The sequence below is a fragment of the Quercus suber genome, unplaced genomic scaffold, assembly GCF_002906115.3.
Source record: "Quercus suber isolate HL8 unplaced genomic scaffold, Cork oak 2.0 scaffold_121, whole genome shotgun sequence".
Taxonomy (NCBI): Eukaryota; Viridiplantae; Streptophyta; class Magnoliopsida; order Fagales; family Fagaceae; genus Quercus; species Quercus suber.
The window spans coordinates 7,816-21,601 of record NW_027069586.1 but is presented as its reverse complement, the minus strand read 5'-3'; the positions used below and the strand labels follow the sequence as shown (position 1 = coordinate 21,601).

Here is a 13,786-nt window from a genome sequence, read left to right as displayed (position 1 = left end):
ACGTAACGGCCTGGCCAGACTGGAACTTTTGTCCTGTAGCGTGACAGCTGGCGCGACCCTTCAGCTTCCCAGTGTGCCTCTCACGTGCCTGCCTTTCGCGGCTTGCCAGTCGCGAACCACCCGCGAGTCCTAGCCGCGAGACTTCCTCCATAGGGCTTTTTTTTTTTTTTTTCCTTTTGGTATACCCTACATGAGTATTGTAGTTCACAAATTTTCAATATTTTCCAGGTTATAATTAACTCATGTCTAGTAGCAGTAAATTAAGACCATACCTAACAGTTACCATCATTTATAATTTATCTTGCCTATAGAGATTCTGCGCATTTCCATCCCCCACTCAACCAATTTTTTTACTCCAAACCCCAATTCTATACTTGCTAGTTATGTTCTTGATGGAACATTTGGCAGAAGTTGGGCATGGTTTCCAGGATGCAATCCGTAATGGATACTAAAGTTATGAGGCCTTAACTGGACTATACATCTAGTTACTAGACAAATGAGCAAGCTGAAGCTTCTATAATTTCAATGTTCTTAAAGAAGAAAAAATGAAGGTTTAGAAAAAGACTTTCTTTTTCTTTGAGGCACCAAAGAAAAGAATGCTTTGTAGAAATTTAATTTTTTCTAACATAGTCATATGTCCATAAACAACAAAGTTTAGCTATAAAATTAGTTGTAACCTGAGATAACAACTTTACTCATTATCTTTTAATTGGAGGTAAATTTTGACAAATCCACCATTAGATTATATTTTTTTTTCTTATATCCTCCATGCATGCTTGCAAAATTTCTAAAAAATTAAAAATCAATAGTTATGTCATCAATAAATTGTTTAAATTGTAAGTTTTTGTAATTTAAAATTATGCATACAATATAATTTATAGATCATATAATAAATAATATCCGATTGATACAAAATTTGACATGTGTATTAAGAGCATAAAGAATATGCAATCAAGTAGTTAGATTTTCAAAATATATTATAATGTTAATTTTTTTAAAGGAAGTTGTAGCATTAAGCTATAACCAATTTTGTAGCTAAATAACTTTGTCAATCCATAAATTCATATATACTCACAAGGGAAATGATAGAGACCAATGGATCAGGTGGAATCCTTGCTGATTCGAATTGGGGTTTTACACAACAATTCCATTTTTGAGCTCCATGATTTGCTTAGATTTTTAATCTAATTCTTTATAATTTTTTAGGTTACTTTGTGTTCACCATCGTGAATATGAAATAATCTTCTTTCTTAATAAAATCCTTCTACTTATTTATTAAAAAAACAAACTATATATGCACAACCTTAAGGTCACCAATGATATGAAGACATTAGGTTAATTTGTTAATTGGTTATTAGTTAATTAGTTAACAATTTTCTCATGGTCAACGACTAAAATGGCAAATTTAATGGATTTTTATTATTATTATTGGTAAGTTACACATACAACAAATGGGTTTGAACTTACTACCTTACTGTGCACTTATAAGGAGAGGAGATGTTGGTTGAGCTAGAGCTCATTGACAACAGATATGCACATTAGCTTTTATAGCAACTTGCTATTAGCAAGTAGTTGTCAAAAACTATAATTGATCCATCCATTTTCTGTTATGATCCTAGTGTCCCACGTGGATTAAATATAAACTTAACTAAGTATTTATAAACTCTTGGGCACCCTCTTCTTGCAAACCAATTTTTAAATGATGAGTTTTACCCATAGGTTCCTAACATTTGGTATCAGAGTCAACCACCACCCTCTGAGTACTTTGTGGTCGGATCCCGGAGGGGGCGACCTAGAGACCAGATTAAAATAATTGATAGGTGAGTGGAGCTACCTTACAAGCCGGTTTTTAAGGATAAGTTATACCCATGAGTTTGTAACATTTTCTCGTATATCAAACAAAACATACATACATAATTACATGTATACACACACTCTCAACCAAATTTCATAAATAAAGGCATAGTTTAATAGTTCAAGGATTACACACGTGTTTTAGAGGTAATCAGAATTTGACAATATCAACTAGCTAGCAGTCGTTAATCGCCTCACCAATGTGAGCAAAACTAGCAGCTTCACCCCGTAACTAAACAAAGACAATCTTAGCATCACCCTCAATAATCACTTCATGTATTCCAATTTCTGCAGCAAAGTTAATAGCCCTGCAACAGGCCATTGCTTCCACGTCTTCAACAAAAAACAAAAACTTGTTGGTGAATGGTGAGGAATGGTACTATTTGAAAGACACGGTAGCATTTTGTGTAATAGTTGTATATAACATCTGCATATATGGGAAGGAATACACACCAGTGATATCCGCCTTCATGTACAAAATTATAAAGCGCGAAGAAGAGCCAAATAGGCCCCTTGACATGTTGTGGTGCAAATGATAACGGGCTCTTGATTCAAATAGCATGTCTTCCTCTCCATTTTGCAAATAGGTTGCAAGGGCTTAATAAGCTGAGTTGAGAGACTTCATCTTTTGGGCCCTATATCTAATTCATTGGGCTAATGTGACCCCAAATACAAATGAAATGTCACCAACCAAGTACTAGACTCTTGGCTGATTGGGTCTACCACGCATGTAAAGCTTGAATTATTGTCCTGCTGCACCGCCAACAACAACCAATTACCATAATTGTTACATGTTTCAGCAAAGTTCATATTCAATCACCTTCTAAGCCCATTTGTTCAAGTTATATTCTTCAGTCCAAACTCAAGACTTAACACCAGTCCAAATCCCAAAATAAAAAAAAAGAGACTTAACGCCAGTCACTTGGTAACTTCAACTCTAAATTCGAATAAAAATCACACAACCCTTAAAGTAACACTTTCTTTTTTTTCTTTTTTTTTGTTCATTTTAAATAGACTTTATAAAGGAAAAAAAATTAGGATGTAACAATTTATTACCATTAATGAAGCATAAAGTGACATTCAGAGTTAGACATGATTTTTATTCGATTAGAACACCAAATCCCTCCCTTCATTTAATGACATTGCTTGTCTAATAAACCTACGAAGTAAAGAGGATGGTGAATAGGAATACACAAACACACTAAAACTACTTTCTATTGATAAATCACAGTGACAAAATCCCAAGTCAATGAATATGTGATTGATTAGAAATTAGACCAATGAACCCGTCCATTACAACTACAAGCAACTCCACAATTTTGGTAGTTAAAAAACAACCGTGTTCCCCAAAAAAAAAAATCCAACCAAAGAGAAAAAAAGAGGCAAAACAAGACAACAAACTGGCATTTTTAAAACATGCCGAAAAGTTTACAAGAAGCAATTGCTCCAGAACAGAAATATGAAAATGAAGAACTGAAACAATGGAGAAAAGGATTAGGTGGGAAAAAAATATTGATAGAAAAGAACGGCACGAATCAGAATTAATCGTTTCACTTAATGACTAGACTATCATATAACTGCAGACGCATGAAAATTATATATATCAGAACTCCAAATGTACACTATATCAAGCTGGACTGAGGAAGCTTTATTGCTCTGCAGGGAGTGCAGCAGAGATCCAATCTGAGGTAGCCGTTTGAATGTCCGTCTCAATATGTGGTGAAAGAGAAAGAGGAGTTATTGCAACCTGTTGCTCCAAATGAGACACAAATCAGAAACCAAGGAAGCTAATAATAATATTGAAAAAGACATGAAGCAAAGTATCTAATACTTCAATAAAAGAAAAGTAACCATCTCCAACCACAATAAAACACCCCATTTCAAATATTTTAAAAGAGATACCAAACCCTACCACCCAAGAAATATGTAACAGTTAGGATATTATTTCAATTAACATGCAGATGCTACAGGCAAGCCTAATATCCAATAAAAATCATATTGATCCTTGGTGTTTTATTGTAAGTCTTAAAGAGATTTAATCACTGACATTGGGACCCAAAACATTAGGTATGAGCCATAATGATATATGAAAACACTCACAGTAACATTTAAGTCAAAGGATGATAGCATGCAGTCCTGCAATGACCACACACTTTATTACTTTTACCTTTACATGCTACGTAAAACATACCAAATTTTTTTTATGATGGCCTCTTCTGTTACTTTTTCTTCAGTTCTTTTGTAGTACAGTCACCAATCACAGGCAAGTGGAATCCACTCTTTAAAACAGGACCCCATTGCAATTATTACAGTTGTTTGAACTGACAGTCATGGAAGAAAAACCTACTAGGGGAAAGAGCTGACCCCACAAAAATGATACTACTGAAAATTTAGATTCATTCATTCCATTTCTATAAGATTGAATGACACACAATGACGAGAAAAAAATAAATAATTTCAATGATGAGGAAAAAAAGAAATTATAGGTACTTACATATCCATTTTCAAGAGCTCTGAAATCCAGATCCTCCTCCGTCTCTTCTTGCTCCTTATCCATAAACTGCAAATGTAAGCATGCCTGAGCCTTAGTTCATCACTTCATGAGACAACTACAAATATCTTCAATTTTTTTGGTTAATCAAGCCAATGAAGACTTGCAATTTGTAGTACAAAAATTCAGACTTTTCTATAGGTAAAACTTTCAAAGATTTGTTACAAGCAACTTAAGATTCATAATTTTATATCAACCCTTCTTATAAAACTACAAAATGTCACAGATCTTCAAGCAATTTCATTGATTATCCTAAAAGGAGAAAGTATAACTGCTTTATTGAAGCTGCTTCTAAAAGCATTCTCACAGCAAGTAAAAGCTGCTTCTAAAAGCAACCTTAATTGCTAGATTTTTTTTTCATACCTCTAGCCGGAAGTACTTCTTCACTCGGTTGGAATCAGATTTTCCAGCAACACCAACTGATTCAATTTCCACATGCTTCTTTTGTGTGTTCAAACGTCGAGCCGCACCCTGAAAAACACCCACCAAAAAAATGAAAACAGGGAAAGGGCAGTATAATCCTTCCATGAGCCCTTTTTTTTTTTAGCAATTCACAGTGAGAGCGACTGACCGCAGCAGAGGCATCTCGGCCAAGCTGTGCAAGCTGAAGGCCAAGGCTTTGTTGATTGGACATGAAATGTCCAGCAGGATACCGGTTGGCTGAAACAGCTAGCCAGTTAGGAGTTGATCTCCACATGCTTTGCTTGGTCAATTTAAAACCCTGTCAAGCAAAACATTTTCATGCATATGTAAGAGGGAAAAGAATGTCTTAGGAGAATTTAAATATTGTGAAGGCAAGGACTTATATCGACAGTTTTTTTTTTTTTTTCAAACAAAAGCGCAAGAATGAGTAAAATCAGTAGTTCAATACATGACCGACAATGTGAGACCAGCTTCCCAGAGGAGGATCTAAATCAAGTAGAATTTTCCAATATACCAACTATATATCTCAGCTGATACAGTTAATCAAGGGTTTGAGCCAAAGCATCTAACAATTAAGCACTTGCTTGAAATGGGAGAAAGAAAAATGTGTTACCACCTAGGAAGTGCAGACACAGGTACAACACAGTGACACGAGCAATTTCTGAAAAATTATAACATAAAACAGCCAATACGATACGGGTACGGTACCCTAAATGAAGTGCCCATGATTCCTAGGTTATCACTAACCGAATTGTAGCATATTTTCCATATATTAAGCATAAGATACTTTGGCTCCAATGAGTTAAAATTTTCCCTCAAAATTTTGACCCATGGGAGCAACACAGGCCCCTACGCTAAAGCACAATAACTGTAAACTCCAGTCCAACAGTGACAAGAATGTGATTACAGTTATCACACTTAAGTTTGTAGATCTATCCTATAAAGTCAGCATACATTCTAACGAGCAGAGACACCAACTAATATTTTATCGTTAGCAACTAAGCGCCAAGAATAGCAATAGAATATAATCTTAGATCCACATACCTCACATGCACCAAAAGTAGTGATGATTCTATAAATAAAACTAAGCCTTACCCTGATGACATTGCTATTGATAACTATCCTGGCTACTTCTAAATGCTTGACAGAGGATGCCAATTTCCAGAGTACGTGTTGATAGCACTAAGATTTTTCACTGCCTGATTACCTAGCATAACCTCATTTCCCCCAAGAACCAATATTGGCCATCTTAACATATAAGGCTCTCAACATGATACTGCCCATGTCATCTTAAGTCACCAAGTCATCTGATATGACCAAAAAACACTTCAGTGATACACTAACATACCAGAATCATTCTGAAAAGTTTATAATCTGGTGGGTTTTCGATTCTCTTTCTTTTTCTGATAAGTAGGGGTATTCAGTTATCAATAAATTTGAGAATCTATAAACAAATGCACCCTAAATTTTTAAACCTTCCCAATAGTTTGTCATTCAGACAGGGAGAATAATAAAGGCTGCATCTATACCCCACATATATCCATTGAATGAAAACAACGATAACCACAATGGTCAATGAAAAAACTAGTCATTCATTAAGAATGCAGTTCTAGTGCTTTATTATGGCCAGTATTATATTTTGTAAAACACCTGGTCAAAGTTCAGTGTGTATTACCATAGTTTTCAAAACAAACTTTCAATTAGAAACAAGTTAACAACCCATTTAATTAACACTTTAGAGATGCAAACCTTGTTTGTCAAGGGAGAAGTGGGTATCTCTATATTCAGGGAGCAGCTTTTGGGGAAAACTCCTTTTTCAATATCTCTGATAGCTGCATTTATTAAAGGTATACAGACAGAAACTGCATCCTTAAAATCATTTTCCTGACTTTCATCCTTCTTCCTGCAATAGATATTATCACCAAAGAATTACTTCTCAACATCAAGAAGGAAAATATATATATATACATCAAATTTTTATAAGAAAAAATCAAGTCACCAGTTCAATGATATTGACAACGATGGAACACCACAAATTAGGGCCTCTCTAGCTCCGGCAACAACACCCGAGTAAAACCTGATCAACATTTCAGTCATTAAAAAAATCTTGTCTATTCAAATAAGGACTAGAAGTCACCCGAAAAAAATAGAAACATACAGCTTTAACTGATATTACTAGAGTAAACATATCAAACACTGATTTCAAATATTGGATGATTCCAAAGTTTACCCTGCAGTCCCTGCTTGACTTAAACAAGATAATATAGGAATAATAAAAAGCAATAACTAACAACTTACATGTGATGGCCACAGCTTGATCCCCGATTAATTCCACTAATCACCTGAAAATGAGACCATCTATGATTTTTCTGGACCCCAAAATGTATATGCATAATCATACTGATGACATCATATAAATGCTAACCAGAAGAGGCTTTGACCAAGAAAACAATGCCCCAGATAATGCCAACGATACACAATCCACAGGAGTCCCTGAGTAAAAAGAATCACGTCCAAGCCTGTTACTATCAGTAACCATGATGAAACCGCAAAATCCAGATCAACTTTACATAAATCTTTCAGGCATACATTGATGCCAATTTCAAAGAAAATATATCAATAACTAAAAATCACTGAAGTTTTCCATATATAGAATGAATGAATCTGGCTAGTAGTTAAATTCAATATCAAAAAATCCACATCATATCTACCCAATTTCATAAACATAAACATAAACAAAAGCCAAAATGCAAGGAATGATGAATCCATTAAATACAAGATAATTTTTATAGTTACAGAACCCAATACATAGATATCGGTCATACCTGAAACTTCAAAAGCTGTAGAACCATTAATCTCGGTGGAACTCACAGCAACCGTTTCTTGGAGAGTCACAGAATGACCTGACACTGATTTGTCCCTAAAAGCACCAAATCACAACCTAACAAATCAGAATATATTCCCAGCTTCAATACCAATACTTGAAATGAAACAAAACAACATATCTATATACAAAGAGTAATCGGCAAATATTAAAAAAAAAAACTTCAAAATCCCACACCCATAATAAGCAATTAAGAGAAACATGCACAAAAGGTAAGTTATATCAATAATCACAAAGAATCCAGATACTCAGATAATGAAATTAACAGAAAAAAACAACAAAACATATTAAAAGAATTAAGAAATGAAAGAATTTCACATACCAATACAGGAACACAAATATACAAGCCTAAACAATCAAAAACAGTAATCCCACATACCCAGATGAGAGAATCAAGGAAATAAGATATAAAACGCAAACTACGGCCTATAATCAAAGACAACCCGTAAAACCAACAAGCAATGAATGAAACTCACATACCAATACAGGAAATGAAAGAAGCCCACATAGCCAAATATCAAAATCAATCAAAAAACACAAAACTTTACAGCTAGGCAATCAAAAACAATAGAACCCGCATAACCCAGATGAGAAAATCAAAGGAAACAAGCAATAAACCACAAAATACAACCTATGCAATACAGGAAATGAAAGAAGCCCACATAGCCAAATATCAAAATCCAACAAAAAAAAAAAAAAAAAAACACAAAATCTACCACTAAGCAATCAAAAAACCCACACCCAGATGAGAAAATCAAGGGGAACAAGCAATAAACCACAAAATACACCCTATAGAATTCAGGAAATGAAAGAAGCCCAGATAGCCAAATATCAAAATTAATAAAAAACCAAAGAAAAACCCCGCATACCCAGATGAGAAAACCACTGGAAACAAACAATCAAACACAAAACACAACAAAATAGCTGAGCAAAGTGGATGGAGATTGAACCCACGATTGTGGAGCGCAGACATGGACATTGTACAAGCCTTCACGAACAAGCGCTTCAACGAGGAACACAAGGCCAGGGGAATCAATTCCATCTCCATTGGTGACCAAAACAACGGGCTTGGAAGTGTCTACGGCCTCAGAAGCATCGGAAACCGAAGTGGAAGAAGAGGGCTCGGCGGGTTCAACACTGTCGCTTTCTTTTGACTCAGCTTCACTGTTACTAACGTTGTCATCATCATTGTTTTTGTTGCTGTTGTCTCCGTTTTTTTTGCTTAGAACTTGTTGGAGATTGGAAACCAACCCCGGTGGCAACAAGTTGTTGTTCTTCACAGAAGTGGAAGTCATAGCATAAACTCAGAGAAAGAGAGAGAGAGAGAGAGAGAGAGATTTGGGTGTTGAAGAATCAAAGCAGAACCCTAGAGAGAGAGAAGGAAAGGAAGAAAAGGAAAGAAATAAAGGATGGAAAGAATGAAAAGGATGGATTGATAGATTATAGATAGAGAGAGAGAAGAGCTGAGTAGATGGACCGGTTCATACGGCGTTATTTTGAGAGAGAAAAGTAAGATTTGGGGAAAAAGAAAGAGTAACAATTGGTGGCTGCATCATTAAACACATGAGGAAGAAAGGAACAGTGATCTAATTGAAAATGGGGATTTCCTACAGTTTTTTTTTTTTTTTTTTTTTTTAAGCTTAGCTTTTTGCTATGGTCACTTTTTTTTTTTTTTTTTATCCTCAATAGAATATTACAAACTTTTTATTGAATAAGTGATGTTTAGAGAATATTATAAATATCTTCTAAAAATATCCTTTATAAAATGTGTTGCTAATTAAAAAAATAATTTAAAGCGTTTAATAAGAAATTTTATGTTAGTAATATTTTCACCATAAATCGTAAGTGGCATATTGTTAGGAGTTATTATAGGCGTGAAGAAAATAATTTTGGAAGTATGTTTAAATTAGAACCAATAACAACTTACCGTCTATAATTTAATGGTGCGGTTAAAATCAACCAAATACATTTATTGACACATCAATGGGTAAGTTTTATGTAGTAAAATTTATAGATTTTTTAACAGTTTCTTTTCATTATATAAGCAGAAAGTGAATTTTTAAAATGTGTGATTAGATGAGCTTATTTATTTATTTACATAAAATAGTATTAAAAAATTATGGAGAAAGCCTTTTTTTTTTTTTTCCTTATGCCATCAAAATAAAGCTAAAAAGAGGTTTTTTTATGCTTGCCAAGCACACTGGTAAAATTTAAAAAGCTACTTAAGATCTATTAATTTACACTTTGTTTGTTTTGGAATATTTATTGGTGAAGAAAACAAATCAAAAAAAATTTCTTATCTGATGATGTTTGATTGTGATGATGAAAATAATTCCCAGTATATATATATATATATAATTCACATTAAAAATCATTTACACTTCATATACGCACAAATCTTTTGCATTGAATCTCTCATAACATGTAGGACTTATGCATCTATGGAGTTTGCATATTGCGAGAGGCATGCTACACAATACACACCGTCAATTACATAAGACAATTCGTAGAAACTAGCATCCGAGAATGCAAAAAGAAAAAAAAAAAATATATATATATATATATATATTGCATCCTCAAACACTACTTTATCTATTACCAACTCATTTTACAACTTACCCTATATCCTAATTTTTATTTTTACATACAATCCAATAAAATAATATAAACTACCTAATAAAATAATAAAAATTATTTTCCTCTCTCTCTTTCCTCCCTTTATCTTTTTCTCTTCACACACAACCATTATTTTTTTTCTCCCACTATCTTTTTCTATTCATATATGCAACCTTACCATTCATAGGTTACAAATTTTTTTTAAGTATACAAACTCGGATGGAGTGGGTTTTTGCTGTCTTGAGTTCTAAAATAGCAACTGAGTATGTTTACATCCTCCAATACTAGTGCTCTAAGTGATGGTGACAACAACAATAGGTGGCGGAGTTAATGGCAAAGAAGGAAAAGAGATTTATGTTTTATGTTAGAGAGAATTAATTTAATCCTATTTTGTGGTTTTCTTAATTGTAAATGGGTATCTCTATGAGTAGAAGATTAGTTTCTTCTTTGGTTATAACTTATGGACCTAGTTCAATCAGATCTAGGTGCTTATTTTATGAGAATGGGGGTTTATTTCCAGGGTCGAGAGGATGAACCTGTATGGTTTATTGATAGCGAACAGTTACAAGAATACAATTTTTATTGAGAAGTAAATCATATCAGCACATGAAAGCTTGTAACCAAGATCTTAGTGGGCAACATTAATTTGCTTTTAATTCACTGGTGCTTATTATTAGAGACAAATAACACGTATTCTTTTGTTGTAACTTGTAAGTTAGATTATTAGAGTTGATATGATCAACTTTAAAAAAATGAGGGCAAGTAAGATTAGTTTATGAGATTAATATAAGTAAAATTTTAAATGAAGAGCTAATTTGTATTCTTCAAAGGGCGGTGACATATGTTGAAAACTACAGTCAAAGAATTCACAATAGGACAAGTTTGAATCATTGATTCATAAGTAGTATAATTTTAGATGAGGACTGTTAACATAACACATCAATTTGATTAGTTGTAATGATGTATGTTTTTGGATATTTACAAATTATAAATCTGAGTCAATTTTTACTGTAATATTGGTTCATTGATTTCGTTTGGTAAATATGGGTTAGTGTTTGATAATTAATTAAAGTATTCAATGAACATACAAGGATTAAAGACTACATCTTACGTTTAAATAATTAAACACGTGAGGAAGAAAGTGATCTAATTGAAAATGGGGATTTCCTACCCTTTTTTCTTTTAGCTTAGCTTTTTGCTATGGTCACTTTTTTTTTTCTTTTTTTTATCCTCAATAGAATATTACAAACATTTTATTGAATAAGTGATGTTATAGAACATTATAAATATCTTCTAAAAAAATCCTTTATGAATGTGTTACTAATTAAAAAAACAATGTAAAGCATTTATTGATAAGAAATTTTGTATTCATAATATTTTCACCACAAATCTTAAGTGGTAAGTTGTTATAAGTTGTTATTGGTGAGAATAAAATAATTTTAGAAGTAGGTTTAAATTAGAAACAATAACAACTTACCACCTATAATTTGTTAGGAAAGTGTTGTGAAAATATTATGGACGTAACATTTTTCTCTATTGATTAGGTGGTGTAGTTAAAGTCAACCAAATACATTTATTGACACATCAATTTGTTAGTTTTATGTAGTAAAATTTATAGATTTTTTAATAGTTTCTTTCATTAAACAAGCAGAAAGTGAATTTTAAAAGTGTGTGTTTGGATGAGCTTATTTATTTATTTACATAAAATAGTATTAAAAAATTATGGAAAAAGCCTTTTTTTTTTTTTCTTTATGCCATCAAAATAAAGCTAAAAAGATGTTTTTTAATGCTTGCCAAGCACACTAGTGAAATTTAAAAGCTACTTAAGATCTATTAATTTACACTTTGTTTGTTTTGGGATATTTATTGGTGAAGAAAAAAAATAAAAAAATAAAAATTCATATTTGATGATATTTATTAGTGTCTATTTGGAACAGATTATTTAACTAAAACTGAAAACTTTTTACTAAAAGTATAGAAAAAAATGTTAAAAAATAAGCTGAATAATATAGTGGGACCTATAAATAATATTATAAAATGCAATGAGACATATAAATAATGGTAAAAATACGCTAAAAGTGGAGATAAACTAAAAAACTCAGCTCATCTCAAACACACACTAAAAATCTTCTACATTAATCATGTGCATTGAATATCTCATAACATGTGAGGCCTATGTATCTATGGAGTTCATACTGTAAGAGAAATGCTACACAGTACACACCATCAATTGCATAAGATAATTCTTAGGTGATGGTGATAACAAAAACAATAGGTGGCGGTGTTAATGGCAAAGAAGGGAAAGAGATTTATGTTTTGTGTTAAAAAAAATTAATTTAACCCTATTTTGTGGTTTTCTTAATAGTAAATGAGTATCTCTATGACTAGCAGAGTAGTTTTTTCTTCTTTGGCTATAACTTATGGATAGTTCAATCAGATCTGGGTGCTTATTTTTTGAGAATGGGGGTTTCTTTCCAGGGTTGAGAGGATGAATCTGTATCGTTTATTAATAGTGAATAGTTACAAGAATACAATTTTTATTGTGAAATAAATCATATCAGCACATGAAAGCTTGTAACCAAGATCTTAGCGGGCAACATTAATTTGCTTTTAATTCACTGGTGCTTATTCTTAAAGACAAAATAACAAGTATTCTTTTGTTGTAACTTGTAAGTTAGATTATTAGAGTTGATATGGTTAACTTTAAAAAAATGAGGGCAAGTAAGATTAGTTTGTAGATTAATATAACTCAAATTTTAAAAGAAGAGCTAATTTGTATTCTTCAAAGGGCGGTGACGTATGTCGAAAGCTACAGTCAAAGAATTCACAACAGGACAAGCTTGAATCATTGATTCATAAGTAGAATTTTGGATGAGGACTGCTAATATAACACATCAATTTGATTAGTTGTAATGATGTATGTTTTTGGATATTGACAACTTATAAATCTGAGTCAATTTTTACTGTAATATTGCAACATTAATTTCGTTTGGTAAAAAATGGGTTAGTGTTTGATAATAATTAATTAAAGAATGCAATGAACATACAAGGATTAAAGACTACATCTTACGTTTAAATAATTAAAGATTGGAAGTTAGCTTATAAATTCAAGTCATTTCCATGCGGTTGATGTATTAACTGAACACCAAATTTATGTTCACATATATATCGTTTTTGCAAATAAAACTTACATTTACCATGTAAGGAAAAAGAAAGACATTTGTTAGCTAACATTGAAACAAGCCACATTAAAGGAGTACATGTATTTTGTAGATCTCCTTCTATGTCTCTAGACTCTTTAGCTCTTAAATGAGAGCATATATTTAAGAAGTCCTCATTTATGCAAAATTAGTTGAAAATCGTTTCTAGCAAACAAAAATAGTGAAAATCTTTACCTATTTATAAAAGGGAAAGGTTTTGTTGCATACTTGTATGTGGTAACAAAAAGAAAGGAACAT

General features: G+C 32.5%; 1 protein-coding gene across 1 annotated transcript; it reads right to left on the bottom strand.

Moving 5' to 3' along the window:
- Positions 1-3,100: 3,100 nt before the first annotated feature.
- Positions 3,101-9,254, bottom strand: LOC136068554 (uncharacterized). Its single transcript, XM_065775876.1, has 10 exons — positions 8,667-9,254; positions 7,654-7,748; positions 7,254-7,321; positions 7,127-7,170; positions 6,828-6,905; positions 6,578-6,731; positions 4,977-5,126; positions 4,769-4,876; positions 4,349-4,414; positions 3,101-3,601 (listed from the first exon to the last, which is right to left on the bottom strand). Exons 1-10 carry the CDS (start codon positions 9,005-9,007, stop codon positions 3,503-3,505), a joined length of 1,203 nt encoding a protein of 400 aa, XP_065631948.1. The 5' UTR covers positions 9,008-9,254; the 3' UTR covers positions 3,101-3,502.
- Positions 9,255-13,786: the final 4,532 nt, after the last annotated feature.

Bases quoted from the DNA above. Each gene is read 5' to 3' on its own strand.
- LOC136068554 (XM_065775876.1), bottom strand. From the start codon at position 9,007: ATGACTTCCACTTCTGTGAAGAACAACAACTTGTTGCCACCGGGGTTG. The intron at 6,906-7,126 runs GTAAGTTGTTAG...AATGTTGATCAG, and splicing joins TCAAGCTGTGGCCATCACAT to GTTTTACTCGGGTGTTGTTG. The intron at 6,732-6,827 runs GTGACTTGATTT...TATCTATTGCAG, and splicing joins TTGTCAATATCATTGAACTG to GAAGAAGGATGAAAGTCAGG.